Source organism: Tigriopus californicus, chromosome 4 (assembly GCF_007210705.1).
Source record: "Tigriopus californicus strain San Diego chromosome 4, Tcal_SD_v2.1, whole genome shotgun sequence".
NCBI classification, from domain to species: Eukaryota; Metazoa; Arthropoda; class Copepoda; order Harpacticoida; family Harpacticidae; genus Tigriopus; species Tigriopus californicus.
Genome location: NC_081443.1, coordinates 9,058,886 through 9,086,684, shown reverse-complemented (window position 1 = coordinate 9,086,684; position 27,799 = coordinate 9,058,886). Strand labels below are relative to the sequence as shown.

Genomic DNA, 27,799 nt, shown 5'->3' with positions numbered 1-27,799 from the left:
GCATCAGTTGATTCGGCGGATTTCGCAATTGTCGCACGGCGGTCACGCCAGCGATAAGCAGCCTCCCTTGGTGTTCTGGGCCTCTTGTCAGACCTCTTACGTCCCTTCCACGGCTTTTTTTCTCACCCGCAACCGTGCCTACGTCATCACGGCGCTGGGCTCATCGGACGCGGCCCACGGCCCCAAGGACCGATTTAAGGTCGTGAAAATCACGAATCCCGAACCCAGCCAACGAGGCCGATGGACCGGGTTAGACTTTGCCGATCGTCAGAATCCCATGGCTTCCAGCAGTGGCCGCTTAGCCTCATCCCGTTCCGAGGCCCACATTGACCCCAATGGTCTGTCCGGCCGGGATGGGCTGTCCACCAAGATGCCTTCCACTTCTACCCACCACCACCATCACCCACCCTCCCAGCAGCCACAACAACAATCGCTTCCCGCTTCCGCTCGGCACTCCATGGGCCCCAACGGAGCTTATGGCCCGCCGCAAAAGCTGGTTCTGCCGCCTGCGGGCTCGCAAACACCTTCGGCTCAGGCCAACAAGCTTCCTACGCCCAAACCCCAAGCCCCCACACCCGTTTTTCCAGCCCCGGGTGCAGCCAGGCCCGGTCAGCCGCCCACATCCCAGCCTCAACTGATGCCCAACACCCAAACCCAGGGTAAGAACCTTAATGGTGGAATGCCGACCATGCCTGGCCAGTCGCAATTGCAGTCACAGCCACCGCAACAACCCCCACCATCCCACCCTCAACATATCCCGGGTCAGCCTTATGTCGGTCAAGTGGGCCCGCCCCAGCCTCAAACCCAGCAGGCTCAGCAGAAGCAGCCGTCGCCCTACGCATTACCCACCTCTCAGTACATGATGGTGGCCTCAACAGGGGCCAACCTGACTCAAGGTGGGCCCGGCATTGTGACCACTGTCTCCTCTATGACATCAGGTCAGGATCGAGACCTACCTAATCACCCGGCGAAGGAAGGTAACGACCCCAATGCCAACATGCCGTCTCTCCCAGGTCAGGCACACTATGCGAGTTTGCTTCCCACTCAACATCAACAGTTGTTGGCCGCCCAGCAAAAGCAACAACAACAACAACAACAACAACAAGGCCAATCTGGTATGTTCTCACAACCGCCTGATCACCCCCATCTGTACTACAATCCCAATCACCCTGGGGCGCCTCCGCCCCAGCACCATTACTTGCCATATACGCCCCAGAGCGCTAGCAACGGCCAGCCTTCAAGGTCTTCAGCGGGTCCACAGGGGGTACCTTCCTCGGGCTCGGGCCAACCATCTGTGATGGCTAATGTGCAACAGCAGCAGCAACAACAGCAACAACAACAACTTCCCCATCAGTCTCGAAGTGTAGACCACGAGTATGGAAACTTTGTTCCCAACCATCATCCTGGGTTCTCTCACCCGCCTCGGTCTCATTTGTTGGAACAATTCAATGGAGACCTGCTGGATAATGACCAGTTGGTGGAGAGATTGGAGGAAATCTCCTCAACTCAACCTTCCGGAACCCCCGAAGAGGGAGCTGAGGATGGAGAAAGGTAAGCCAGGACATTCATTCATTACTACAAGACCACCATTCCCAGTCTCACGTGGTATTCATACATTACGTTCAAAGTTGTTCGGTTGCTCTGCATACCTTTGGGGAGCCAAGTAATGGACACACGGGAGTGGTAAAAAAAAGTAAGTCAAAAGAGTCGCCGAGAAACTAATAATAATGTAGTGAAAACAAAATGAGCAAGAGCTTGAGAAGCAACTGAAGGACAACTTTGTAGATGAACGTGCTTAATATTGAAACGCCTTGTTTCCTGACGTTAGTTGACTCGCTTAACATGTCACTATTCTAGAACACACGATATTGATCGGCTATACAAATGAACGTTTTGCTCTCAAAAAGAAGCCAGGTCATTTGTGATTTGTTAGGATACAGATTGCGGTCTGTGACAAAAGACCACATCGGCCATGGTGTACAAAGACTTGAATTTCAAAACTGCATTTTATTTCATTAAATCGCGCAGCTTCAAACCTTGATTAAATCTTTTACCGAAGTGTCTTTTCCCTCCCAAAATAGCGGACTTTGAAGATAGTGAACTAAAATGATAACAAATCAAAAATAACAAGCTAAATTTTGGAAGAGACGTGGTGAAGTGTTCAGTGTAGTTTCCCACCACGTGAGAAAGTGTATAAAAGGTGTATCACCGCCCATGAAAACTTTTCATGGTTAATGTGATGACCGGCTTCGACCCCAGTTGCACTACCAGTACAAACGAGTCGATGAGAGATACATTTTGGTCAAAAGATAATAAAAAGATCGGCATTCAATCAAATTATCACGATAGTATGCATATCCGGGATGTTCCCTGTTCAATTCTCCTTCCTGGCCTTTCTGAAGGAAACTTTTAGAGACTAACCACACTAATAGAGAAAAAGAGAGAGAACCAATTTAATAAACATTACATTGTCAATTGGAAACTGTAAACGGACAATGTGATTGCTTCTAGCTTCTCTGAGAAGACTAAGTACGTCACTCTGACCCTAGCACCAAATACAACAACAATGTATCGTGCCCGCAGTCAGTTGTTTGACGCTAAAAATCAATCCAACTTTCTTTTGTCTCATGTCAAGTGGTCAACAACAAGGCCACTAAGCTCAAGGGCATACAAGAGAACAAGGAGAAGTCTTTCTATCTAAATGTGTTGCTTTTTTTGAGACCTAATTCATACTCATTCATATCAATCTTGATATGATTTTGGTTCATACGAGCGAGCTCAATGCAATGATTGCATGATAATCCCCTCCAACCACTGTCGCAATAAAACGCATTTGAGTTAAGCAATCGATCAACAAGTTCGATCGTGGACTGGGCTGTTCCTGAAATACCTTAGAGTTGACCACAATTAAGCACCGAAGTTTTCGAGGAGCTACTTCCAAAATCATTTATTTATTTATTGAATCTCTCTTTTGAGCTACAACACGACACGTGGGGAACACAGTTGTGGATATTCAGTGTCTCATGTGTTCATGGTCATTTTTCGGTCTATTCTGTTAGAGGTGACATGACTTGCCAGACGAAGCATTTCGTTTGTATTCCCAGAAAATCGTTTAAATCTGGATCCATGTCATTGTTTGCGCCTGGATCGAGATGAAAAAAACCTGGCTGGAATCATCCACTAGCCAGTTGCAAACTTTCCATGGGAAAGTTCTTTGAGGAACGGACCAAGAAGTTTCCTGATGAGGCTTACTCGCTTTTTGAGCCGTGCACTCATGGGAATGTTTCCGCACACCGGCAGTTAATTCATGAGTTCATGGCCTAGATTTTCCTGAATCATCAGAGTCAAGGATTCTGCAGTCTTGCAATTTCGTCTCGACCTGTTCTTCCTCCCTCGTCGTTAAACATTAGCACAGCAAATTAGTTAGGCCTAAGTACTCTAAACAAAATGCGTGAAAAATGGCGGTAGCTTTGGCAAGGAGAGCTACCCTCTTAATGACGATGTTGGCCATAGATTTAGTTCGAATTTCATGATGTCGTCATTTCCAAGTAATACTAATCCAAAATGAGCTTGTTTGTTCATTGTTATTAGATTTGATCTTATAATCTTTTGTTTGTTTGAGGCGTTTAAAAGTAATCCGAGAAGACATGTATTTGGTATCATCAACATGTTTATTTTGAACTGAGAACTTGTTTTATTCCAATTTCATGAGACACAATGATTTGCACTTAATTTTCCAAGCAAGAAAAGGCATCTACGCATTTTGTTTGGCTGAGAATTGAGGACGTTTGAAGTTTGAGCCCGTTTCTCATGTATGAGAACTGAATGAAATCATATTGCTCCAGTTTAAAAAAAGTCATACAATATCTCTAAAATTTAGACCGCCTGAACTTCGAAAAGCTCAAGCGTCGTCGAACTGATTGGAGCTTAAAGTACAACATTGGAGCCTGTTTTAAGGAACTGTTTACTGTACGACCTAAACCTTTGTGTGGAATCAGACATGACTGTGGAACTTGGATATCTAGTGTGTACTCGTAAGTCTTGCATTTCATGTATGAACACCTAAATAAGAACCTGCTCAATCAAGGTGAACGAACATTGTTGGTGGTGGTTGGGTTGAAAATGGTGCGCGGGATTGAACCGATTGCTAGACTTGGTGTCGCTTGTGCACGTGTCCTCGCCGTGCACCAAGATTCAGGCCCTGTTTGAGGTGTTGTTCAGGACAAACAGTGATTCACAGAAAGGAGACAATGAGGCTCAGGCCAAGAATGGGCCTGAAAAGCACCAATCCCGAACGGACCAGCTTCAGGGCGTACGCAAACGAACGGACGTGCAATGCGAAATGTACGTGACGGTTCTGTCCGACGACAAGACGCGAAGGAGATGAGGCGAGTTCACTTTTTGCCCGTCGTTGAGAATACCTTGTTCAGTCGAGACAGCTTTGCGGAGTTGTCGAGTCAAGGATCGTGGGATCGCTCAAGTATTTAAGAATTGTGGGAGAAGAAAAGTGCACAGTCCGCGCGCATCGTTTACCAATTCGTAATTGTGACCCTTGTGTCGTCATATGCTTATTAGTTCCTAGTGGGAATCCATTTGCCATGGCTAATACGGCAACAATGATGATGTCCAGAGAAGAGCCTTTGATCAAGCAGCTAGCCAGGTCGAGGGCGTTGAATCCACGGGGTGCTTCTCTCTCTCCAACTTCCAGTAACCGAGGAAGTCGATCAGCCAGTCAGCCTGCTCCCAGACATCGGATGCCGTTTTCTCCCTTATCAACCTACAGCCACAATTTGAGTCAAACTCAGTTGCTCCCCTTCTCGATGGTGTTTCCTTCGACAAGTTCGTCTCAAAACTTTAGTAACTTGCCGTTGGACTACCCACGGTCGGCCCCGATCATATCGATCTCCCAGCCCGATTTGACCAAACTAGTTGCTTCTCACTCCATCTACAGCCCGCCTACAGTTAGTCGATGTCATTCGCCCTTGCCACCTTCTTCGTCCCAATGTGGGTCGCTGTTCCACGGAGCTTTGTCACCATTGAACTTGTCCAGGGCCTCAACCCCGACTATTACAACCGCTTATCAACCGCAGGCTCCCCCTCCGGATTTGATTAATTCAATTTATACTTCACCATCGGATGTGTATCATGAGAGGGAAAACCGTGAAAAATCACCCTCTTACTACCTTCGTCCGGAAGGGAATGACAGCCAGGTTAAGTTCTCCATTTCCCCCACGAATTCGGAGAGCGGATTAAGCGACTCGCGACAGAGGAGTGTCAGCCCAGTGAGATTAGGTCACTCGTCATCTCACGCCCCATATCCACCTTTTGACCCGTATCCGGGTCATGATAACCTCGGCCCATCCGTGACTTGTCATTCAAACGGAAATCGATGTCCTGTCGTCACTAGTACAAGCATGCTTTCGAGACAGGCCCAAGACAAGGCTGTGGTCACATCTCATCAGGTGCTGCCTGCTCATCTGTACCCGACGACGACAACATCGACCACGACCCAGATAACCTTTTTCCCATGTCCGTTATGCCCTCCCGAGCAATTGCATCAACAGCATCAGCTGCAACACAAAGTGCCTCAGCAGACCCACTGGACCCAAGCCCCCACCTCTCAAGCCTTTAGGCCAGGGCAATATACTTCACAAATTGCCAATGAATTCGGATTCACGCCCTATTCCCAGGGTCAATGGCCCACCTTAGCAACTGAGCAAGTTCAAACTCCTGCTATGGGAAACATTTTTCAATATGGAGGGGAAGAAATTAAGTCGGATCCAAATAGGTAAGGAAATTGGAACGAGGAATGACGGAAAGATAATTCGTTTGTCAGCGTGGGCCTGTTTCTTGAGTAGAGATTTTTTTCCTCTCTTTGTACAGTAGGAGATTTCATTATAACACACCTCAGGTTGAAAATGCGAAGTTCTCCCCGTGGGCCTTGTTTTTGTTAGGCCTGCGGTCTGGTCAAAATCAACAGGGGAAATGTTTGGTGGATAAATTTCAGTCGAAAGGTCAGGTGCCAATCCCAAAAGCATCAATCTTTTAGAGTGTCTTGAACCCTCTCCTTTCACCTAAAAGTCGGGAGACTTTAATGTACATTTTCTTCGGGACAAATTAAAATTTTTCTACTAGAAAGATCTCTCTAAATACTTTTTATGACTAGGCTAGCTTCGGTACCGTATTGGTAGAGCATCCGCTTTCCAATTTGCGAATCCTGGTTCGAACCCAGGCTAGTCGAGTCCAAGCTTCTTTGCGGTATTTAAATTACAGCATAAGTTGCTGCCTTAACAGCTTAAATGCCACCCAGCGGGAATATCCCTTAATTGGGAGACCCATCATCAGATAGCAGGCCGAGCGAGAGAGCTGTCTTCTGACTCCGAACAAACAAACTAACTAATGTGACTAATTCAGAAGTGATTGGTGCATTTATATTCATCATATTTAAGCATTTATGAGATCAAACTGCCGAGCTTGTGTTATTTTACTTCTTTTTTACCATAGAGGATGTTTCATGAAAATGGAAGTTTTTATCGTGACTGTTATTACATGTGTCATATGTGTTAATGTTAAGCTCCAAAAAGAACCATTGCTACTTTCTTGACCAGGCTGAAATTTGACTCGAAATAAGGTCACCAAGTAGAAGAAATAGATCCATTAGAGGTTATTGAATGATTTTTTTCAAAAAATTGCCTAAAAGCAAATGGATAACCTATAGATATCTTCAATGCCAAAGAACTTTGTTTTGATAGACACGTTGGCCTAAGGCATAAACAACATTGATAGAACCGTTATTGAAATTGTTTAAAAACGAGTCATGAAAAGTGCACCCAAAAACTATTTGAGTCAAATCATCGAAATTGTATGGGAAGGAGTCCATAAAATTGAGGATGAAGGACATTACAGATTAGTTGTACCCAAATTTTGGAAATGCCGATTGGACATGACGCATCATCCTTCGGCAAAAGTCTAGACACTGGTTATCGGATGACCAACCCCTCGATTGCCTGAACATGAAAAACCGGTTTGCGACAATTCCCAAGGGACCATCCATTGCACTGAGTGGTCGTTCGTCCGACTTCCACCTGAGCACGAACGTGACCAAAGATTGATCAGGCTCAGATCACGCAATATTAAACAAACTTCACGCAACCTTTCACAATACTCTCGCAACCTTTGAAATTGAACGGACTTGCTCTCCGAATTCCACGCTCGGCCTATTTCACATTCAACAAATGCCCATGCATTCTTGCCCTGTATTGGAAAGTATTTTGACGATAAAAGCGGAAAAATTCCCGTGAAAGTCTATTTTCCTCTATACAAATACATTGTTGGTTCCAAAATAGTTTTCACTCACGGCAGGTTTTAATTTAAATTCGTAACTCAACTAAAGAGATGATGTATTGTCTAGGGTGTATTCCAAACTAATCTTCATTCATTAATTCTCTACGAAAGTAAATAGTGCTGGCTATATTGATCATATCTCTTAGCGATGGATATGAACACGCCATGGCCAACACTCGAAAACTCATTTTCCGATTACGCACGAAAGTTATAGCACTGATCATTTTTTTCATTAAGCGCCGAATGAAGGCTCGAGAACACTGTTGCTCGAGTATTTTTAGACATAGCATGCCTTGCCCTCTTTCCAGTCTTGACAGACTCTGAGACGCCATAAAGTCTGGGAGAGCTTTTGTCCTGGAATTCTGGTCACGGCTTCATGACAATCCGTTTTTCTCCGACCACAGAAAACTTGAACATAATATTACTCAAGCTTAGATCTACTTAAGATTAGTTTATATGTTAAAACATCTAATCCTGATAATATTTCTCTTGTGGCTTAATTGGTGACCTACCTGAAAAGAGATTAGTCTGTTGACCGCTATTTTGGTTTTGGTGTTTTAGGTGGAATGAATGAAGAGGCTCGCTAGTTCATCAAACAGGAAACACGTCACATAGACTTTTACTATGTCACAGTATCTCCCCGCTGTCTAGCTATAGATTTTTAGAGGACACATTTAGTCATTGACCTTTTCAGCGTTCCTAGAAATCAGTGCCATCTCGTCTTAAGAGAATCCATGCCAAATTTGGGGGCACATCTTTGCCTATTGCGAATTCTTGTTTTTGAGTGATTGCAGTTGTCCAACTTCAAGAGCAATCTCGTTTATCAGCTGGAGATTTTTTTTAAGCTCGGCCTTCGCGATATTTTGCAACAATCCCTCTCCTTGGTTCTGTATTTGCACTTTCGATTTCCACGCTCTAGTTGGCAATTTTAAAAGGCTGTCTCAAGCAGGTCACCCCTAGCATTAATTTTCAACGATGCGAAACTCTAAATTTTTGTGCTTCCTTAAATTTCAGGTATGTACCAAAAAATCTTCCTTCATTTTGTGGCTGATTGTGAGTTGGGAACAACTCCTGACGACGTTGGGCAAGTAGTACTCATGTGTCTTGTGTCCCCATTCTTTGTCTAGTTGCATCCACCGGGTGGGCATGTCCACCTTCGCTGGGGCGTGTCATTTGTGCAAGGTGGCACACTTTGACAGATTGACCGTGACCGCCCCGTCCACACCCACGGGCAATCGCAGTCCGTCGAAAGACCAATGGCCCAATGTGCCAAGGAACTCGATCCCGCACGTTACTCAGAGTAGTAGTTCCATGGCAGCTGAATTTGGCCCTTCAGTTGTTTCGGCAGCTGCTGGATCTGGTGCCGCCCTCTTTGCTTCTATATGCAGGTAGAAACTGGCGGGTTCCATCCGACTTGAATCAAGCAGAGTGGCTTTGTCCCTTCTAATCGTAGTCAGAGTGCTTTTGATAACACAAGTGTTCAATTAACAAGATCAATCCAAGGAGTGTTCCAACATTAACACTTGATTTTAGTTGCCAAGGTGATGCTTCAAGACAGAGCCTAAAACATCTGTCGAATATTTTGTCCGTTTTGGACCATTGTCAAGATGCTAGACAAAGTGACTCTTTCACGTGTTCCCTTTTGTGGTGTTCTGCCAAATCCCGGGCTCAAACGTACACATACATGATGTTAATGTTTTACATATCTTGGTGCAATCTGGGACTCAGTAGCTGCAATCTTCTCAGAGACAAGAGTACAAACGTTTAAGGCCTAGAAAGTTGGGCCTCATCTTCGTTATCCGTCTTCAGGCCCACTGCCAGCGAGAGAAAGAGAGAGAACCGAGGCAAGAAAAATGACCAGATTAGGACGTATGCCGCGTTCGTTCTCTACGTAGTTGTAGGGCGGGAAGACGATTACTCTCACAAAGCAGGAACTGAAGTTTGTGCCATTGAAAATGATAGTCCCTAGTGATGTATTTGAATACCCGGGGCCAGGCAATGGAATGGACTGGTCTCTGGGGAGAGTTTCGCATTTGTGAAATGCCAGGTGAATCAGGATAATGGAATGTTCACTTGTTTTTGTTTTCTTTGGACCTCCTGACCACTGCTTTCAAAGGTTGTTTCCGGGCTCTGAGATCTGAAGATTTGAGAATCATGGATATTTTAAGATCGGATCTTTCCGTAATTGATTCAAATTTGTAAGGATTCCATCGTGTCGTAACGGTATTTGAGAAATCCAAAGTAATCAGAAGAGAAGACATACATGAAATCCACGACTTAATATGGTTACTGGCAAGTGTCAGGGTTTCCAAGCTTTCAACATGTTTATGCAGGGTATCTTTGTAAAATCTTATTTTGCTTGGTCCCTACATCCAGTATATCATTTCTGACCAAACCGTAAAAGAAGGCAAGATCAAGTGATACATCACGGCAATGTAAATCATACAAAACACCAAAACTCAAACAATACTCTACAAAGTACTATCGATCACCCAATGAGAACCCTCAATCAATGGCAAATGTTTTAGACATATCCTCTTTGTATTTGGCTACCAAAAGCTTGAACTTTCGAACAAATATGTATCAGCCTCAGCCTCCTACAACAAAACTAGGTCAAGATGGCGTCGCTGGAGCTTCTTCCATCCCGAAAGGCCTAGAGGCCTGAGATCTCAAGGCTACTGTTACTACATACGCACTTTGTCTGGCAGACCTTTCTTTTTTCTCTCGCAAACTCCGGGGTTCCAACTCTCCAAAGGAAGTATGCTCTGATCGATCGTCCCTCGCTCCCATGTGGATTTGCGGTCTGAAATTGCTTTCCTTTTAACGTTGATCTAGTTCAACCCGGAATTTGTTGTTGGGAGGGAAAGTGTCCCGTACTAGCGATCATGCAGTCAGACTGTGGACGGGCGTACTTTGAGCATGACCTGCGGTTTAGTTCGGCTTTTCGTAATCTCTAGCCACACATTGCTTTTTTCCCTAAATTTCCGTTCATGTGATTGAGGCGTGTTTGCCCGATGATGCTAGTTGCATCGTGTTGCCAAGGGACGATATTGAAGTTTTTGCTTTGTTTAACTTTGTAATTTGCCCTTTGGAGAGACTTTCGCCACAATAAGTCGTTCCATGTCCATTGTACGATTTTAAATCTGTTTTTTTCGCGAGCACAAGAGAGGTTCATTTGAGCAGATAATCTTCAGGGGAAACGTACAAATGCGCTTTTGTGGTACGTAACCTGGACCGAGGCTCGACTTAAGTCAAGCTACGGATAGATTACCATATCTAATTGTACGATTGCTCTTAGGTTTCCCAAGGAAGTGAATGATGCCTTATCCACGTACAGAAATAGACTGTGATTAGGATTGTCAGCCAGGCTTTTTGGTTGTGCTCTGCCGGTGAAAAGGCCACGCTCTTTTGGCCTAAAAATGACAGCCATCCATCTCTTTTGTGTGGAGAAGGAACATGATAATCCCTCAAAGATCCTCGGAACTCCATGTTGGTCGTGTTTGCCCAAGTCAAGTAATGGATATGAATGTGTCAATATTGTGCACGTCGGAGCCTGTTTGCTCATTTTAAGTAGACCTCATTATACGACCAAGGGACATGGAAGATATCGGAGGTAATGGTGTCACCCTCCACACTTGGACTACGTGGATGAACATTTTGTCGTCCAACTGTAACTGGCTTGCCTTGACTAGGGTTGAATGTATACCAAAATTTGGACTCCCGTCTGTCTTGCGTACCTTGAACGCCTCAAAGAGCAAGGTAGAGTGACCCGATTGGAGCGAACCACGCCATGCCCTCCAAATCTATGGGAATGCTGCCAAGAAGAGGGGGTAGTAACTCTTGGGTGTGTTTGTAGGGGAATTGGTACATGATACCAACTCAGGTGACTTTTTTGGATACCGGCCGGTCTTTCGATGGGCGCAACGGGCGCAACACATGATCGCCTACAGACTGTCCGATTCTTTTCCCGAAATTGGTTCAACCGAATTTGCTTAGGTGTGCCGATGCAATTATGGTTGTGGTTCGAGATTGATTTGTGTTTCTTCAGTTGATTGATTTTTCTGTTATTGAGGTCAACCTCGATGTAATGAATCGCTCTTATAAATGAAACCATGGTGGTGCAAAGACAAAGAGGGACCTATATTCTCGTAGAATGCCTTGGCGACCCTGATGCCAGGCAATGCACAATGATAGCATAGGGAAATGATCGCTTCCATGAGTTCAGTCGAGCGTTGAGTGTCGTTGTTGGTGTTGAGTGTGAGCGCCTTTTTTAACGATTTCCGTACTTCTCTTCACGGCCATCGTTCAAGCAGAGTGATGCGTCTGACTGTCTGGAAAATATCTTGTTGTAGAAGCGAAGAGATAACAACACACTTTGCGCAAATTTGGACTTACTTGACTCACTCCAATAGTGAAAACGAGCAAGCCGTGCTTTCTGAGGAGTGTTTGTTAGCAACGCCGTATGTAATGAGGCTGTCCTGATAAGGATATGAAGTGATTTTTTTATTGTTTAATCTAGTGGTTGTCCGTCCCTCATTTCCGACTAGTGAGTGCGGATGTTTTTAACACTTTGATCGAGTGTAAAGAGGTGCCCCTATCAAATGGATCTCTTCTTGTTTGCCTTCTTGCCATGGTTGCTGCTCGTCGGCTATTTGCTCTTTATGCTGATTGATGTTTGAGAAATCTGGGACTCGAGCCAAAGTTTGCGAGTACACAATCCTGTTCCAGGCCTCCGAGGGAAGGGAGGCCCATTTCTCCCAGACGAGGAAGTGAAAACCTTGATCTTGAAAGACCCAATGGCTGGGCCAAGTCAAAAGGAGAGAAGCCCCATTTATCCTTGTCGGGCACGGAACGATCCTCGAGCATTGAACTTGGTAGAGGTCGAATGACGCTACTTTCTCAACAGCCTCGCTGACTCACTCTCAACTCCATCCAAGAAGAGGAAGCTCCAGAACTACAAAAAAGAGGCCTCTCTCTCTGTCTCAGCTGGAGTGCCTGGTCCACCCTGCCAAGCACAATAACACTCACCACCCCGTTCCCAGAAAAGTAGGACTGTTCTACTAACTTAGCAACGGGCTCCCCCGTCCTCGTCATCAGAGGGTGGACAGGCCCGAGACTCATTGTCCTAGTCTGCTTGGCAACTCTCGGAAACTCGTGAGTTCCCACTGAAGAAGAAGGCCCGTGTTCCTGACAGCTTTTCGATGAGAAGGGCTTTTAGATGGCTTTCTCTTGAGGACAAGGAGCGCAGAACCGAGCACCGTTTCTGCGAGTACCATCGAGAACTCTCCACCCAGCGAGCGAGGTCGGTCGAGCAACGGAACAGTAGCTTCCAAAGCCTGAATGGAACAGGAAGACGGAACACGCTTCTCCCATGAATGGTCCTTTTGTTTATCCTGGTGACACCGAATACCTGAAGACAACCACACATATTCCACATACGTACATGGACAACCCATGTCCAAGAGTTATTTTCAAGAGATTCTTAGTCTAGGACCACAATGCTTGAACCCAACCTTGAACACGAAGCTCGATTGAACGTGGAACCCAGCAGTCAGCCTAGTAGCTTCTTGAACCAGCTCCCGAGTCATCTCCCAGTGGTTTCGACAGGTTCAGACTATGAGCTAGCCTACTCATCGTCCTCGTCGAGCCATTCTCCACCTCTCAGTGCCAAAGTGACGTATAGCCAATTGGGGCAAGGTTCGATTTTCTCCGTGCCCAAAACATTCTGCGGTTACGAGAGCTCCAAGGATTCGCTTGTTGTGTCAATTTACGAATTTCTAAAGACCTTCATGAGGTGAGTTTGCTTCATAGATCCTGAGGTACTATGGTCGTTAGATTTTCGAACTCAACGATCCACTTCTTTACATAGTCAAATCGACGTCAGTTTGAATCTCTCCCATTCATATGGACGCATTTTTTTCTTATTGTCGATAAGTTTGCTACTATGGCTTCTACTCTCTGGTGTCTTGATCTTGTGGATGATTTAGCAGACCTTGAACGTCTTCATCCAGTAAAACGAACGTTTGCCTCTTCAACTCATTGCTCAATCTTTTTATGAACACCCGTCACTTACACCTGTAGTAGTAATGCAAGATATTTAGGTCATTGCAAATAAAGTTTTGCTGAAGACCGACACACAGGCTAAATTAATAGTCAGCTATCTTACATTTGATTTTTATTTTAATGTCATTGGGCTGAACCTTCCTGTTCTCCAGCAATTGCCTTTTTAAAAATGAATCAATTTTGAATACCAAGAAACTTGTCTCCAAAGAAGCGTCTTGCAATAAAATGGAAATGAAGCCATTATCCTTCAATCGGAAAGGAAGTACTTCCAAGCCCATCTCCCTAGGGTTCTGACAGTTCAAAAGCTTTCAATTCATTTGCCCTCGAGTTGCCTTCATTGGGCAAGCTTTGTCATTCTTTGTCAGGAAATGACAAGGATGTTCTCTCCGCCCGAGACCGTTTCGTGAATAGTTCCACCTTTTCTGATGACGCTCGAAATGAGCAAAAAAATGGACCTGAAATGTTCCTTGAGCTACCACAAAAGGCTGGGATAGCTGACATCATTCGCAATAGAACACTTCCGAGAAAAACAATGACAGAAAATGTTCACAAAATATGAAGTGTGAGATGTAATTTGTTACTGTGTACTCCTGCTTTCATTAATATTGATGATTTGTTTGTGTAGAGAAAATGACCTCATTAAAGAGCGTTGAAGATATCAGAGAGCAATTGATTCAAATATTTGTGTTTCTGACATGGTTTTAAAACGATATAATATTCCTTTGGTTTGTTGCCACCCACCTCCTTTTCCTATCTTGAAAAAAAAGTCACTTTTACTGGTGGGTTTATCACCATCTGTTTCTTTCTTGCTTTTATCTTTTCAATTGTACTCTTTACTTGAGTACAAATTTTTGTAGCTTTGAAAGTATTTGAAAATCCTGAATTTCGTCGATGTTCCTTATGTTTTTTAGAGAATGTGATGCTTATCACGTTCCGGAACGAATGAAATCAGATTAAGGCTTGACACCTGCAATCTTGGCTTGTTCAGACTTTGATGACAAGCTTTTTGGGAACTTGGAACACGCGAATAGTCGGTGGGCAAAAAAGCGAGGTCTTAATGCGCAAGAATGAATGCATTGCCCAATAAATATCTCTTCATCGTTCCAAATCACCGCAGAATGAAATGGATGTGGCATTTTTCATTTTTTTTTACTACGCAATAATTTTGCGCGAACAAGACGACCTTCAGACTCAAAGGAGACCACCTTATCCCTAGTGCACACTTTGAGTAGTAAATTGGCTTTCTTGCGCAAAGAGACTCCACTCATTTGTCGTTTAGTCCAGGAATCTCTATTTGGAAAAAGTAAGCCAGCCCTACGTTGCGACTTTGTTATGGCTCCATAATGAAGGTCAAATGATTTTTCCAGTCTCTGAAATGGAATTCTTTGACTGAAGGAACTGCCACTAGTGGGAGACTCATTTCCGAAACGAAGCGAATTCCATTCCGCAACAAGAAAGACTCTCTTTCTCCCTGGACAATCTAATCTGTGGCAGTCACTGTTTTGTAATTGACATATCTGAAAGTTCAATACCGGTTATGTGCCCATGAAGATGCACTGCACTTCGTAAGGACTTGTCTATTTTTAAGCCACCTATCTACCTGTATTTCGGATCGATCGAACTAACATATGTTCCCGACAAACAGGTTTTTCTGACCAGTCTCGATTGAGGGTTGACATCTCGTACTCCGGAATTCGGAGTGTGCCTCAAAATCGTCGCCCAGATAATTGGACTGTCTTGGAGATGAGGTGGGGCCGCATTTTATTGTAAATTTTAGCGATCTGACATTTGTCTGGTCCTTCTTCTTCCTTTGAAGAAAGCTAGGATAAGTTGGGCTATGTGCCAAGATTTTCTTGCCAGTTTCCACGCCTTAGTGTCCTGACTACTTGAAATGATCTCGAATTCCACGTTGATCCTTAGTCAATGCGTGGCTTTCAAGCGAGCTAGATCATGAACCTTCACCACCAGTACCTCCTGTGATATTGAAATATTCTATTCAAGACAGTACTATCATCACAAGTACCACTCACCAGTCAGCATCACAAGTACCAAAAGTTCGTCTTGAACTCGTTATTTAAACAACAGTGTTAACATGGGTAAACTTTCTCTGGGATCCCAATTAAGTCGGAAGGAGCTTGCTCTGGCACTGAATTTATGTCTTCTCAAGCAGAAAAGGTAAACATGGGCCTATTCAGAATCATATGGTATACAAAAACGCTTCATTAATAAACAAACGCAATAGCTTCTAAACTGCTGGCAAGTTGATTTGCCCTGCCGAACTCATCGTCATGGATTGGACCAAATGGTTTAGTTTGGAAAAAAAATCCAATGGTTTGACTTGCAGTTACTTACATTTTCAAGAACATTCGCCGGAACCCCTGTGGACGTTCAATCGCATACGTTGATTGAAATCTTTGACCAATGCACTGGTTCGCAAAGGCCAATGGGGAAAGATGGTTGAACACTAGTTGTTCTTCCCGTCTTCCTCCATCGCAGAATTGTTGCGCACATCTTGTCTGTAGGGAGCCATAAGGGTTGGTTTTCGGGTTGGTAGACGAAGAGAATTCCTGCTACCAACCTGTTTGTATGGACCGATCGGCGTTAGACTTTCCTGGCTTAACCAAGGGCAACGGAGGACCCTTCGCATCAATCCGAACCGGGTCCGAACCGTCGCAAGAGCCTCCTCCTCCTCGTCCAGAGTGCCACGTTCATCTGTCTCTCTCTATATCGGCTTAGTGTCTCTGCCGTCTGTACGCGAAACGCCATGGACGAGTCCCCACTGAGCCCGTTCCGGCCGTGGCAAAGCGGGGAACGCACAGAGAACATAGAAGAGAGAGGGGAAGGAGACGGAGATGGCTTGCTTGCTCTGCTTGCTAACTTACTCGCTCTGAATGAAGCCTGAAGAATGAGTTGGTGGAGCTTCAGTTTCGCATTGACCCTTGAACAAGATAAAAGTGATCAAAGAGTCAGGAATGAAAAGGATGCGATCGGTTATAGTGGAGTCGAAGTTGAGAGAGCTGCTCGAGTCCCCTCAGCACGAGGACATGGTGCCCAAGGCCCTCAGAGTGTCTCCCGAGTTCGAGGATTTGAACAACTTTGATGTCTTGCGGATTTGGTCTAAGAACGACTTGAAGTGCGACCGTGATTACTGTGAGAGTTCCCTAGGGGATTTCTATCCTCAATATGGATACCCATACGGGGCAGGAAACCCTTTCTACATGCCCATGTTCAGTTACCAATCGTCTCGTGGGTCCTCGCAGTATTCCAGCCAATCTAGTCAATCCTCTTTGTACGTGATCCTGTCAAAAACGAACACACCATATTTAGAGCCAATACTAGTAATCCTTCAAAGTCCACTTACAATCCATTTACCCCAAAAACCCATATTGTAAACTAATGAATGACATGAACTACCTTCATCCACTTCGAATAAGGTCTCCATGGGCTACAAAAACAGCCACCAACGTATGAACCGTACAAACGGAAATCAATTACTTTCAAGACAGAAAAGGAAAGCCACTGCAGAAGTACACACGTTTCTCCCCTTGAGATCTAGTTCTCAATCCAGAGATCCAGATAGAACTGGAACACGTGTGGCGTGTATTGAAGCATTGATGTTGGTTGTAATGTTGGTCCTCTTTTTTATGATTTCAGTGCCTCTGGGAACAGCCAAGGAGCAATTGACAACAGGATTGAGCAAGCCATGGTAAGTACAAATATGTGAATAATCAGGTTCTAGAATATCCATTTCTTGCCAGCTAAGTTGACATGCATGATGGACAAGAGGAGAGAAATCTCCTCGGTCACTCCAACAGGGTGACTAGGTCAAAGTCCACGTGGCTAAAGGGGTCGCTCAACTTGGGTACGAGTGTGATAAATGACACATCTCTGTTCTCGTGCTGGACAAACAGATGACCTCAAATGAAACGTGCATATCGATAATCATGAGTGCATTGACATTGGACAATTGCAGTACGCGTTGCTTTTAACTTCATTTGAAGTAGAATGTGATGGCGAGGAGTTACAGATTAGAAAGCATGGAAATTTCGAGAGACTTGAGAGAGGGTCAAATAACAAGAATTCTGCTTTACTGCATTCTCAGCCTTGGAACTTCGGAGTATCAAATTTTGCTGAGGCCATAAAGCTTTCTGTAATCTTTTGATTGGCCTGATTTCTACATACATCCTTCAATTGAATTGCTTACGTCGAAGCAAATAGTTAAAATGCTGATCCTTTTATTGCTCGACATTATTAACCAAGTTCCGAGAAACACTGGGAACACAGAAATCATTTAGCTTGGTTAGATAATTAGGCCTCTTTAATATTGATGTTCTGGTGGTTGATTGCCCAGCCACACTTTTACGCCAATCATTAAGCAAGGAATAACCCCTCAGACCTTGACAAAGAGTACTTATTTCAAACGATGAATATACAATTCATCTTATAGAGTGGAAAGACGGAAAATAGCGCATTGTATGCCCGAATAAAAACTGCTCTTCATTTCAATGTTTTGTCACTCTTCGAGTGCTTCGATTATCTTGTCAAGATATATTTCATCAAGAGATACTTCGCAAATGCATTGCTGCCTGGCAATTTCTGACTTCTATCAAGAGTTGAACTTGATCCTGGATGTGGGGTCAGCAATTTTTTGCGCACATAGTCTTAAGATTTTCAAAATGGCTTTTCCCCGAGTAGCAGGTTGTGTTGCAATTGTTCTAGAAAGAGCCTGGGATTTCCAGGTTTTACAGAGAGAAGGGAAACCCTGCAATACTGATGGCAGTGTCATTGCTCACCATGCTTCATTAAGACCCAGGTGGTCGTTACACTGTACTAAGAAAACAGAGTTGGTGGTCAAGTTATTAACGATCGACTGCGGAAAGATCTCGAGGCTTCACCATGTGAGATGAGGACAGAACCATGATTGCGAGAGACTTCATTATCGCAAGATGAATGCTCTCAGGAATACTGTCCTCCTTCCGATGTTTGAAGAGCTCTTCTTTTTGTTTTTTTCTCCTTCGAACAACTCACTAACGAGCTTTTTTCTCGACGAGAAGCTCGTCGGGTTATTTATAGCCGCTCAATAATAGATTGTCCATTTACAGGATTTGGTTAAATCACACTTGATGAACGCGGTGCGTAGCGAAGTGGAAGAGCTCAAGGAGAAGATCATTGGTTTAGAGACCAAGATCGACCATCTCCAGTCAGAAAACGAGATCCTCAAAGCCCACGCCCCGTCGGATGTCGTCCAACAGCTTCCACAATTGGCACCCACCCCTCCACAAATGATCTTGGCACCCCCGCCAGCCGCCAACAACGCCAACATGAACAACATCATGGCGGGTCCTTCCCAACCAGTTGCTATTCAACAACCTCAACCACAACAACAACAGCAACAGCCGCAGCCACAAGCCGTAGTTTCCAATGGCATGATCAACGGTCATGTCCATCCGCAACAGATCAATAATGGACCGACTGCACAACAAAATTGATTCGCCAAATGAGATCTAGATACCAAGAGTTGATCCCCTCTAAGGATAGGTCAGCAAAGTACGACACTATATTACTACTCTATATTAGTACATTACGACTTTATCTTACTATTACAAGAACAACTACAAGTACTACTACCGCTTCTACTACAGCAACCCCCATACATTCATGTCAGTTCGTCTTAATTGTCAAAATAAGCAAGAGCGAAAAACTGCAACTCCGAAATGAAAGTGGGAAGATTAATGAATACCCATGGCAAAGGCAGACCAATCAGGGTTTGTAAAAATCCATCACCCATCCATCCCATCCCCCAATCACCCCCATCTTACGAAATTGATCAAAAATTGAAACTTCATTTGTCAATATTTCAATTACGAATAAAATCGGCCAGGACGTCCTTGGGGCGTCCCAATTTTTGTACATACCACACCACCCTTTGATGCCATTGTTTGACTGGCCCTTTTCTTTTGATTGGTCCACCCTGTGTAACACTGTACAGGGTGCGGAATCGAATTGTGTCTTTTTTCCAATTGATATTGTGCAATATATTCACACATTCATGAACGACAACTGGAACAACCATATCGGGTTCAATCGATTTGAAGGGTTTAACCATTGACGAATATGAGACCACATTCGGAACCCACCATTTTTGAGACGATGAAAATGATTGCAACATTTTATATATTGATTGTAGTAATAACAACAACCACCACGCTATTTCATTTTCTATATAGCTTAACTTCATGGCCAGGCTGTGTCACATTCGAGAGAATTACCGCGAATTAAAAGCGACTCATTGAAAAACTCCAAATGGTCGATTGTGATCCCCTTCAATTCAGTTCCCTGGATTGAGCTAAACATGAATTTTGTTCATAAATGACGGTGTTTCTGCTGCTAGCCAATCCCCAAGCAACACAATGTCTATTTTTCGCGGGAAGAATTTATAGTGAAAATAAACGAAAAAAAACTCCAAGAAAATCGCGTGACTTTATTCATGAACTCCACAATGACCTAGTTATTATTCTATTCTATTCAAAGGCTTGTTCGTTCTAGCTTTAGTGTACAGTTTGAATAGTGAGACAAGCCTAGAGAACGTTATTCTCGCTAAATAAGCTTTCCCATTTTGAATTCTTTTCTAGTGATCAATTGTTCACTTGTAGAACGCAATTTTGACAGGATAAAAATTTAAAATATAAATTCACTTTTTAGGCTATGTAACAACGTTTATCTTAAATTCACAATGGTCGTACATTTCAGTTTGAAAAACGTTATCGTACGTTATGTCGGCTAAACCATTTTCTACGTCTTAAGAGGTAGTGTTTTGGGCGTGTTTCTTGCGTCTCTCTTTACATATTCTCCCTATTAACCTTCTTCCAAACCAACACCCTATACACATCAGATTTGATGATTTGGGTGGTCTTTACAATACAATACAAAAGAGGGCAGAATGAAATGAAATTCGGAAAGAGTCTTTAGAACCTTCAAATATATCTAAAAAATTAAGCCTAACTCTTTCATAGATGCAACTGACACATCATTTTCCATACACAGCATTGGGAGCGCTTGTAAGCGCATTCGTCGGTCCATTCATTGTAGACCAGAAAAAAGTCTAGACAAAAGTAAATCGTTGGTTGGTTGGTCTGCTGCTCTTTCTGATTAGGGCACTAGTTTTGTTGACACAGGGCTATAGCCCTTTCCATTGAGCGGAGAAAGCGACCTCTGCTTCGTCAAGGTGTGGACAAACAAACGTGAAGCTAAAGAACACGCTCTAAGATGCCGACTTTATCAAGAGATTATTTTCTGAGCAATGTATTGCCTAAATACTGTCACAAAATGAATAAGCCATCAACTATTCTGGGAGACGTTTCAAAAGCGCTATGGGTAAAATTCCGAACAATTATGACATGTAAATCATCATTTAACAAGAGGTTGTGTGCTGCATGATTGACAACGTGTCAACACTTTGGTACTCATCAATTCCAACAAATAGTAGTAGGAAAAGCACAGTTTCAAAAGCTTTTGGTGACTAACCTTAAAAGTGTTACTTTTTCTAAACTTTCCATTTGGCTTTTTTAGCACGATTTAATGGGAAAAAAATGACGATTAAAACCAGCTGTTATGCTGCAAATGTACCATATATAGCTCTCTGTTTATCACTATTTGGGTGTATAAAGTGTTCGTAATTTCAACCTTATAGGATTTGAAAGGTCTTTCAGAAGGGTTGGTGGTGTATTTATGGTGTTAGAATAGATCAGCAATAAGTTAATCAACGAAAAATACCTTGTTAAAGTAAATCATCTTAGAGCGTACTCTTGCATTTCTCCGTTTGTTTGGGAGGAGGGAGAGGAGAATGAAAAGGGCTATTCCATAATGAAGGTCAAGAGATTTTTGAAAAAAGATGCAGAATCGACCTTTTGTGGAAAGGACAAACTTTATTTTTGATCAATGCTTTCCCAATTCAGATTTCTTCCACTTTGTAAGGGTTGGGTATTACAAACTGAAATTGCAGAGAAGTATGGTAGGCCTGGCAGATTTGAGCCAGAAATTGACTTTTGTTATAGGGACATCATTTTCTTATCATGAGGTTAAAAAAGTTTTAAAAAGTTTAACTAGTCAAGACAGCTAGGCCAAGTCTAGATGTTCATGCCATGGAGTAAAATGAAACTTACAATGTCGACTTAAATTATATATAGTATATATATGTATATAATTGTTTAAGCTTTTTTCAGGAGAAAATGACGCCGTTAAAAAAGTATTTTTTTCGTCCTGATAACTGGTTTCAGGGGATATTTTTATTTAGCAATTTTAAAACCCAATTTCGACTATTATGCATTCACTTTATGAATTTCTCTTGAAACCACACAAAGCCAAATTTGACGTTAGAGAACCCATATTTTCTTCACGAGTGACTGGAACTTAGATTCAGGCTACTGTGAACACAACGCCATGAAATAAGATTTTTGATGGTGGCGTTTGATTTCCTCTGCCTGCCGGGGAACTTGATACTGCTGAAAACCGGTCCTTGTAAAAGAAAAGTTACTGGAATGGAAAAAAAGGTTCCATCAGTTCCGCTTGGTTTTCCTTGTGTTGAGGAGATCAAAGTAACCCTTAAGGAAACTTTTAGAAGCTAACCACTCCCACAGATGGAGAACCAATCTGATTCGGACCATGACATTGCCTATCGGACCTATATACATATTATGTGATGACTAGCTTTGCTAGTCGGTTGAAGTTCACCCCAAATACAAAAAAGATAGTAACCATTAAATCCAACTTCGTAAGAAACACTTTCTTTGCTGCTCATGCACTGAGTTTTGTTTAAAAGGAAGAAATTTTAATACATCACGATCATTATGGGCACCTCGAATCCTGGTATTTAGGAATTTTATTGCGGCAAATATTTCGAAGAAGCGAACAGGATTTTGTCAAGAATTATTTCAAAATATCTTACCTCCTTTGTTTTATTGCTAGAACTTGGAAAGAAAATATCTCATAGTTTATTGCAGTTGTAAATGGTTTTAGCAAGCTTGGCAACATGTCCCTGGATGTCAATTTTTTTCGGTATTTTGCATCTTTTAGGTTGGCCTAATTAGCTTTTTTTCTGAAATCAAACTTTATGGGAACCTATTAGCCATTATTCAATTAATCCATCTTTTCATAATCCACCATTGATTTGTCTGAGGCCTAGACATGTCGATTGGCGAAGCTGAGCCGATTAACCGTGACAATATATATACTCCTAAATATTTCTAGAATTATTACCAGGGCTCGGAAAAAAATTCTTTTTGAGACCCAAATAATCACTGCAAATTTCTTTTCAAAGCACGAAATTATTTTATCTTCCAGGCAAAGATATGAGCTTGTTTCAATGCAAAAAGACACGTAAAAAGACAATGTGAAACTTGTTGCATTTTCAGAAAAAGCTTAAGCTTTTGTCAAATAAGGCAAGCAGGAACAAAGAGGGAATGGAAGAGCTACTGTATTGGGACAAACTGAGAAGATTGGGACTATACATTATTCAAAGGAGATAAAAATGGTATCTTCTACAATAAACATTTACAAGTATCCATGATCTTTGTCTTCAACTGGATCGTAGGATCAATTGTGGTGATTGAAAGGGATTAAAACACTTTTGAGCCCTCCACATTCCAGGCTTGTCAAATAAAAGAGCAACTCTCACGGGTTGCTTCAATTTCAATGTTCCATTTGCCCCTCCCCACCCCTCTTCTACTCTCCCAAATTTGCGAATTATTATTGAATTGATTTAAAAATGTAACTTTTTTCCGACCCCTAATTTCATTATTCTCCGATATGAAATTGCAATTTATTTGGTTTGCTTTTGAATGGCTGTTTTACACAATAAATGGCTTTATCTGAAGTTGTTGAGGTATGTATGAATATTTTCAATAGGAATCAAGTGAGCGCATTCATGAACAACTGACGTTGTTCCATGGAATAAAATCAAAGACAACATGCCCATCCAAATTGCACTGTGTATGCACTAAATTTTAGCATTTATTTCATTTTACTTGCTTGTCTAAGCAAATAGCATTGTGTTATTAAGCAACTTTGATAGTGCGTTAACCAAGCTGCACCAAACATGTTCATTTTGTTGGGGTTTATAACACACCTCACTCAAAATCACTTGATTATGGAAAATTCCATGGGTGGATGTTGAGAGTTGACTGTAATGTTTGTCGTAGTTCTCCCTCCACAAAATGCCCAAAACCAGGGTGCCAGACCACATTTTTCCTTGAATTTCCTTCACTTGAAATGCCCTATTGGGAGAGACTAAAAAAGTAGGGACTGTACACTGTTCAGAGAAGGTACGAAAGGTATCTAAAACAGCGCGTTTTCAAAGGCATTCATGAGCTTTGTCCCAACCCAGGATTTAGGGTCAATTATTGCGACCGTAAATGTGTGTTTTGCGAGCACCTTCAAGCCCTCGTGAATTCAGGCAAGAAGAACTCAAGATCAAGGAGGCGCTTGGAGGAGTTCTTGATCCGTGCTAGTTAGAACTCTAAAGTCCATCTCTCTTCTTTCTTGGGCTCCTTCATTGTGCAATTTGCTTCAGTATATTACACCACGGACTTCTAGAAATTTGTACTGCAAACGAGCTTCCCGGCAAATCGCCCTGCTCTTGGTCATAGCCACTCTGAGCCACTTTTCGAATTAGAGTAATAAAATAAGAAACGTAGATCCCTTCAATAGACGGTAGGTCAATTTTATATAATTTACATGCAAAGTCGATCGTTTCAAAGTTATGTCGTCAAAAGCTTATGTAGCTGACCAAGAGCAGGCCGAAAATTCAAATTTTATGTAGTGTTTACCACATAACTTTGAACACGTTTCCTGAGTTCCCTAAGCATAGGTTTAGGCTCAAACTTGGCTGAGTTTGTGTATTCAACAAGCTCTTGAGGTCGTATGAAGTACTTATTTGGAATAAGATGAGCAGTTTAGGAGATAGGATATTTTTGCTTCCGTTTGCAGTCCATATCTCTAGAAGTCCGTGATTACACATACAGTACATATCAGTTCTCTACATTTTGAATTTGCTGGGATTCCATTCCCAGTAGCGGTAAAGAAGTCCTCGAAAAAAGGCCATGCTTGGACTCTATTGTTTGTGCTAGGTTGTCCTTTTGCTCTAAATGTAGGAGACCCTACTTGGCAGTACTTTTAAGGGTTGACATCTAGATAAAGGAAAACTAATTAAGCCCCTCGTTAAGATATTTATGAAAGAGTTTCAGTTGGTGTTGCTTTTATTCTAGAAGGATTAATGATTCTACTTTAAATCATCAAGTATCTTTAAGCGTTTTAGAACGAAAATGGAATATATCTCACGCGCTGCTATTGTTCACAAGGAAAAATGGGCCAAAAAAAGGACAACAGTCGTCACAAGGAGGACTGCGTAATTCCCATAGATCATTATTTCAGGAGAATCCGTATGTTTGATCAAAAAAGAACTATCAAAACACGAGCTTCTAAAATGGTTGATTTGTTTCATGACAATCGATTTGTTTCTTACCTCTAGTTTCCCACCAATTTTTTTGACCAATTGCTTTTCAATCAGTTTCAAAAATGCTTGATCTCTTCAAGATTTCAAAAAAGTGTCTCCAAACGAGGAAAAAACTCTCAATTTCTGAGTTGATCGGATGCGTTTGAATGTGCTTACATAATAAGCCTGTTTTACTGAACAAATCAGACAAAACAGTCCAACTTGGCCAAATTGAACTACTAATCGTAGATGACGCAATCAGTATGACGGATAAGTGCCTTTGGGTCTCTTAGAAATCAATCCTAAAACCAGGCATATCTTTGAAATCAAGTCTCCTTTGGGTACGAACAAAAAAGACGTTTGATTCTAATCGGTTAATGAAAGTTAAAAAATATATTGCGAGATTGCTTCTCATTGGATCACATTTTTACAAATGTTTGATATACAATAAATATTTCTGATTTTGTCCCATGCTGGGTTCCTGGTCTACTGATTACTAATTACTCATTATTTTTAATGAATATTCGTAAGACCTCAAGGTTCTTGTGAAGTTCTTGGGATAAAACCCGTATCAAACTTTGTTCTGGCCATATCTTGTTGACCTCTTGAAAATGAGCCAAAGACTAGAGCTTTGTCAATCCCATTGAAGCATTACCCTTCAAAATACTATGCTCTAAGGACTTCTCAATTATGCTTTTTTATCTTAACAAATCAAGAGGATTGTTTGACATGTTAAAACGCAAGCTGCCGCTCAAAATGGTATACTATGTCACTTAAAACATACTTTATGTGTTCGTTGCACTTTCTGTAGAAATATCAGAGGCATAAGAATATGAAGCGACTACTTATCCATTATAAAATGAATGTCCAATTTTCAGCAAAACTGTCCGTGGCGGCTTGTCCTGGCGGTTTTTTGACAATATTTCATTAACCTTTCAAATGGATATTCCATCTCATGTATTCATGTGAATTTTTTTGTTGCTTTGTATGAAAAATGGCTTGTAAGTCAATTAAAATACACTGAAATGAAAGATTTTGGAAATATAATTATGAATGTCTCTTACAAATGCTACATCATTGCATGTTCAAAAAATTTGCAACGTCCTGTTTTGTAGTTAGGTTTATATAGCATAAGTAAAAGCTTGGTGCAAGCAAGTACAAGAGTGCCCTACAAATTGGCATTGATGTTCATAAAATTGCTGAAAAATACTTAACCAGGTATGTTGAGCACATTCATGGAACATTGTTTAAAAAAATGCATTTTCAATTACATCGAAGTAGCCTATTTTTATCATTTAAGGAAAAATACATCGTATCTAGGCAACAAAAATAATTTATCTGAATGCATAAGATTGATAATGTATCGAATAGGTTATTTATCAATCGCCAAAAGGCTTTCAGCGTATTTTGTGGGCGGTTTTGACGTTCAACTTCAACATGGTATTGATAGGTTATATTTTTTATTAGTTGTTGCCTTCAAATTGGTTTGAAGTGGCATATTGTACTTTATTGAGCGACAACTGACTTTTTTGATAAAACAGAAATTATTTCTCTTCATTTTCCTGACATCAAGAAACATCTTCAAAAGTCTTGAAAGTTTCCTAACAACATTCTAAGTAACGTGGGAAGTGATTAATGTTGTTTTGGAAAGAGTTTTATTCCAGTTTGACAGCCAAAAAACGCAGTGACGCTAGTCTGTCACTTTCAGGCCTTCCAGTCTGAAGACATTCATTAATTTATTTTCTTCACCAAAGCTTCTTCATTAATCTGAGCCACAAGAACGTGCGTTTTGCTCACAAACAGATTTTTATGGGGCTTGGACGTTTTGCAAACAATCTTACAACTCACTACATGTTCACCCAATAAAAGTAAATTTTCACAGGGTATCGACTGCTCTTGAACTGCATGATTAGTTTAAGGGTGATATGAAGCGTATTTGAAAAAAATACTATCAGCATTTCGAACACATCAATAAAAAACAATTCAAAACAAAACAAACATCAGACCTTAAATATGGTGTCAATAATTGAGGTAAACTTGTTTAGCGCTCTCAAGACGAAAGATGTAAAACATCCAATTCCAGCTATCAAAAATAACGCATAAATGTCATTCACTCTGCAACCCTATTTTCTAGCATAGATATTTCGGTTCCCAATTAGAAAATGCCTGACCAAATTTCTCAACTGCGATGGCCATTTTCGAGCTCCACTCAAGAACAAATCTTGCCACGTACAAAGCTTTGTCTTCTGCTGTGCATAGAGAAAAAGTGATATTCGACCCAAATGTACCCATCCCATACTTCTTTGGGAGTTGGGACAAGATCCCGACAAAACGTCGCCAGTGGTCTGTAGTATACTGTATGCGTATATTTACAGTAGTAGGAGCAAAAGGAAAGCCAGGAATGTGGATAGAACTGCACTGCAAACATACAGGAAAAGAAGTACACAAAGTACAAACGTAAAACGTTGTCTCACACGTGATAGTGCTCATCCTGCAATCCACGGGGCAGTACACTATTTCGTGCATTGAAGGTATGGACTGTAGAGTGTAGACGTGAACTGAACACCCACCTCCTGAACATTTCGAAGTACGAATCTGGACGGTCAACTGGCATGATTTGTACTGCGTTTTATATGGAAGGACATCTAGATAAACATAGGCCATGAGAATACATACATGGGTCTCTCTGTGCTGTATACTGATGGTTTGACGCACAGGGATCTCAAGGTCATTCCATCTAGTCACTACCCAAGGTATGACCAAAGGGTCAAACGAAGGTCGTGGCTAGTCTGTCATTTTTTTTGGCCTCGTTAGCCAATTTGATTTCGTCTGAGCGCCGAATTTTGCTGATAGATCTTCAATGAAATCAAGTTTGAACGAATTCAATCATCCAGTCTCCAGAGC

General features: G+C 42.1%; 2 protein-coding genes across 2 annotated transcripts; both read left to right on the top strand.

Moving 5' to 3' along the window:
- LOC131878723 (trithorax group protein osa-like) lies at window positions 1-19,467 on the top strand (the record flags this gene model as incomplete). Its single annotated transcript, XM_059224823.1, is given in 4 exon segments — window positions 1-1,551; window positions 8,472-8,732; window positions 17,062-17,113; window positions 18,510-19,467. Coding segments are annotated over 4 exon segments (2,251 nt in total), but the record flags the coding sequence as incomplete, so codon positions are not given.
- On the top strand, window positions 12,296-16,536 carry LOC131878724 (uncharacterized). The gene is made up of 2 exons (XM_059224824.1): window positions 12,296-13,138; window positions 15,769-16,536. Exons 1-2 carry the CDS (start codon window positions 12,843-12,845, stop codon window positions 15,866-15,868), a joined length of 396 nt encoding a protein of 131 aa, XP_059080807.1. The 5' UTR covers window positions 12,296-12,842; the 3' UTR covers window positions 15,869-16,536.
- Window positions 19,468-27,799: the final 8,332 nt, after the last annotated feature.

Bases quoted from the DNA above. Each gene is read 5' to 3' on its own strand.
- LOC131878724 (XM_059224824.1), top strand. From the start codon at position 12,843: ATGCTTGAACCCAACCTTGAACACGAAGCTCGATTGAACGTGGAACCC. The intron at 13,139-15,768 runs GTGAGTTTGCTT...TACATTTTCAAG, and splicing joins TTTCTAAAGACCTTCATGAG to AACATTCGCCGGAACCCCTG.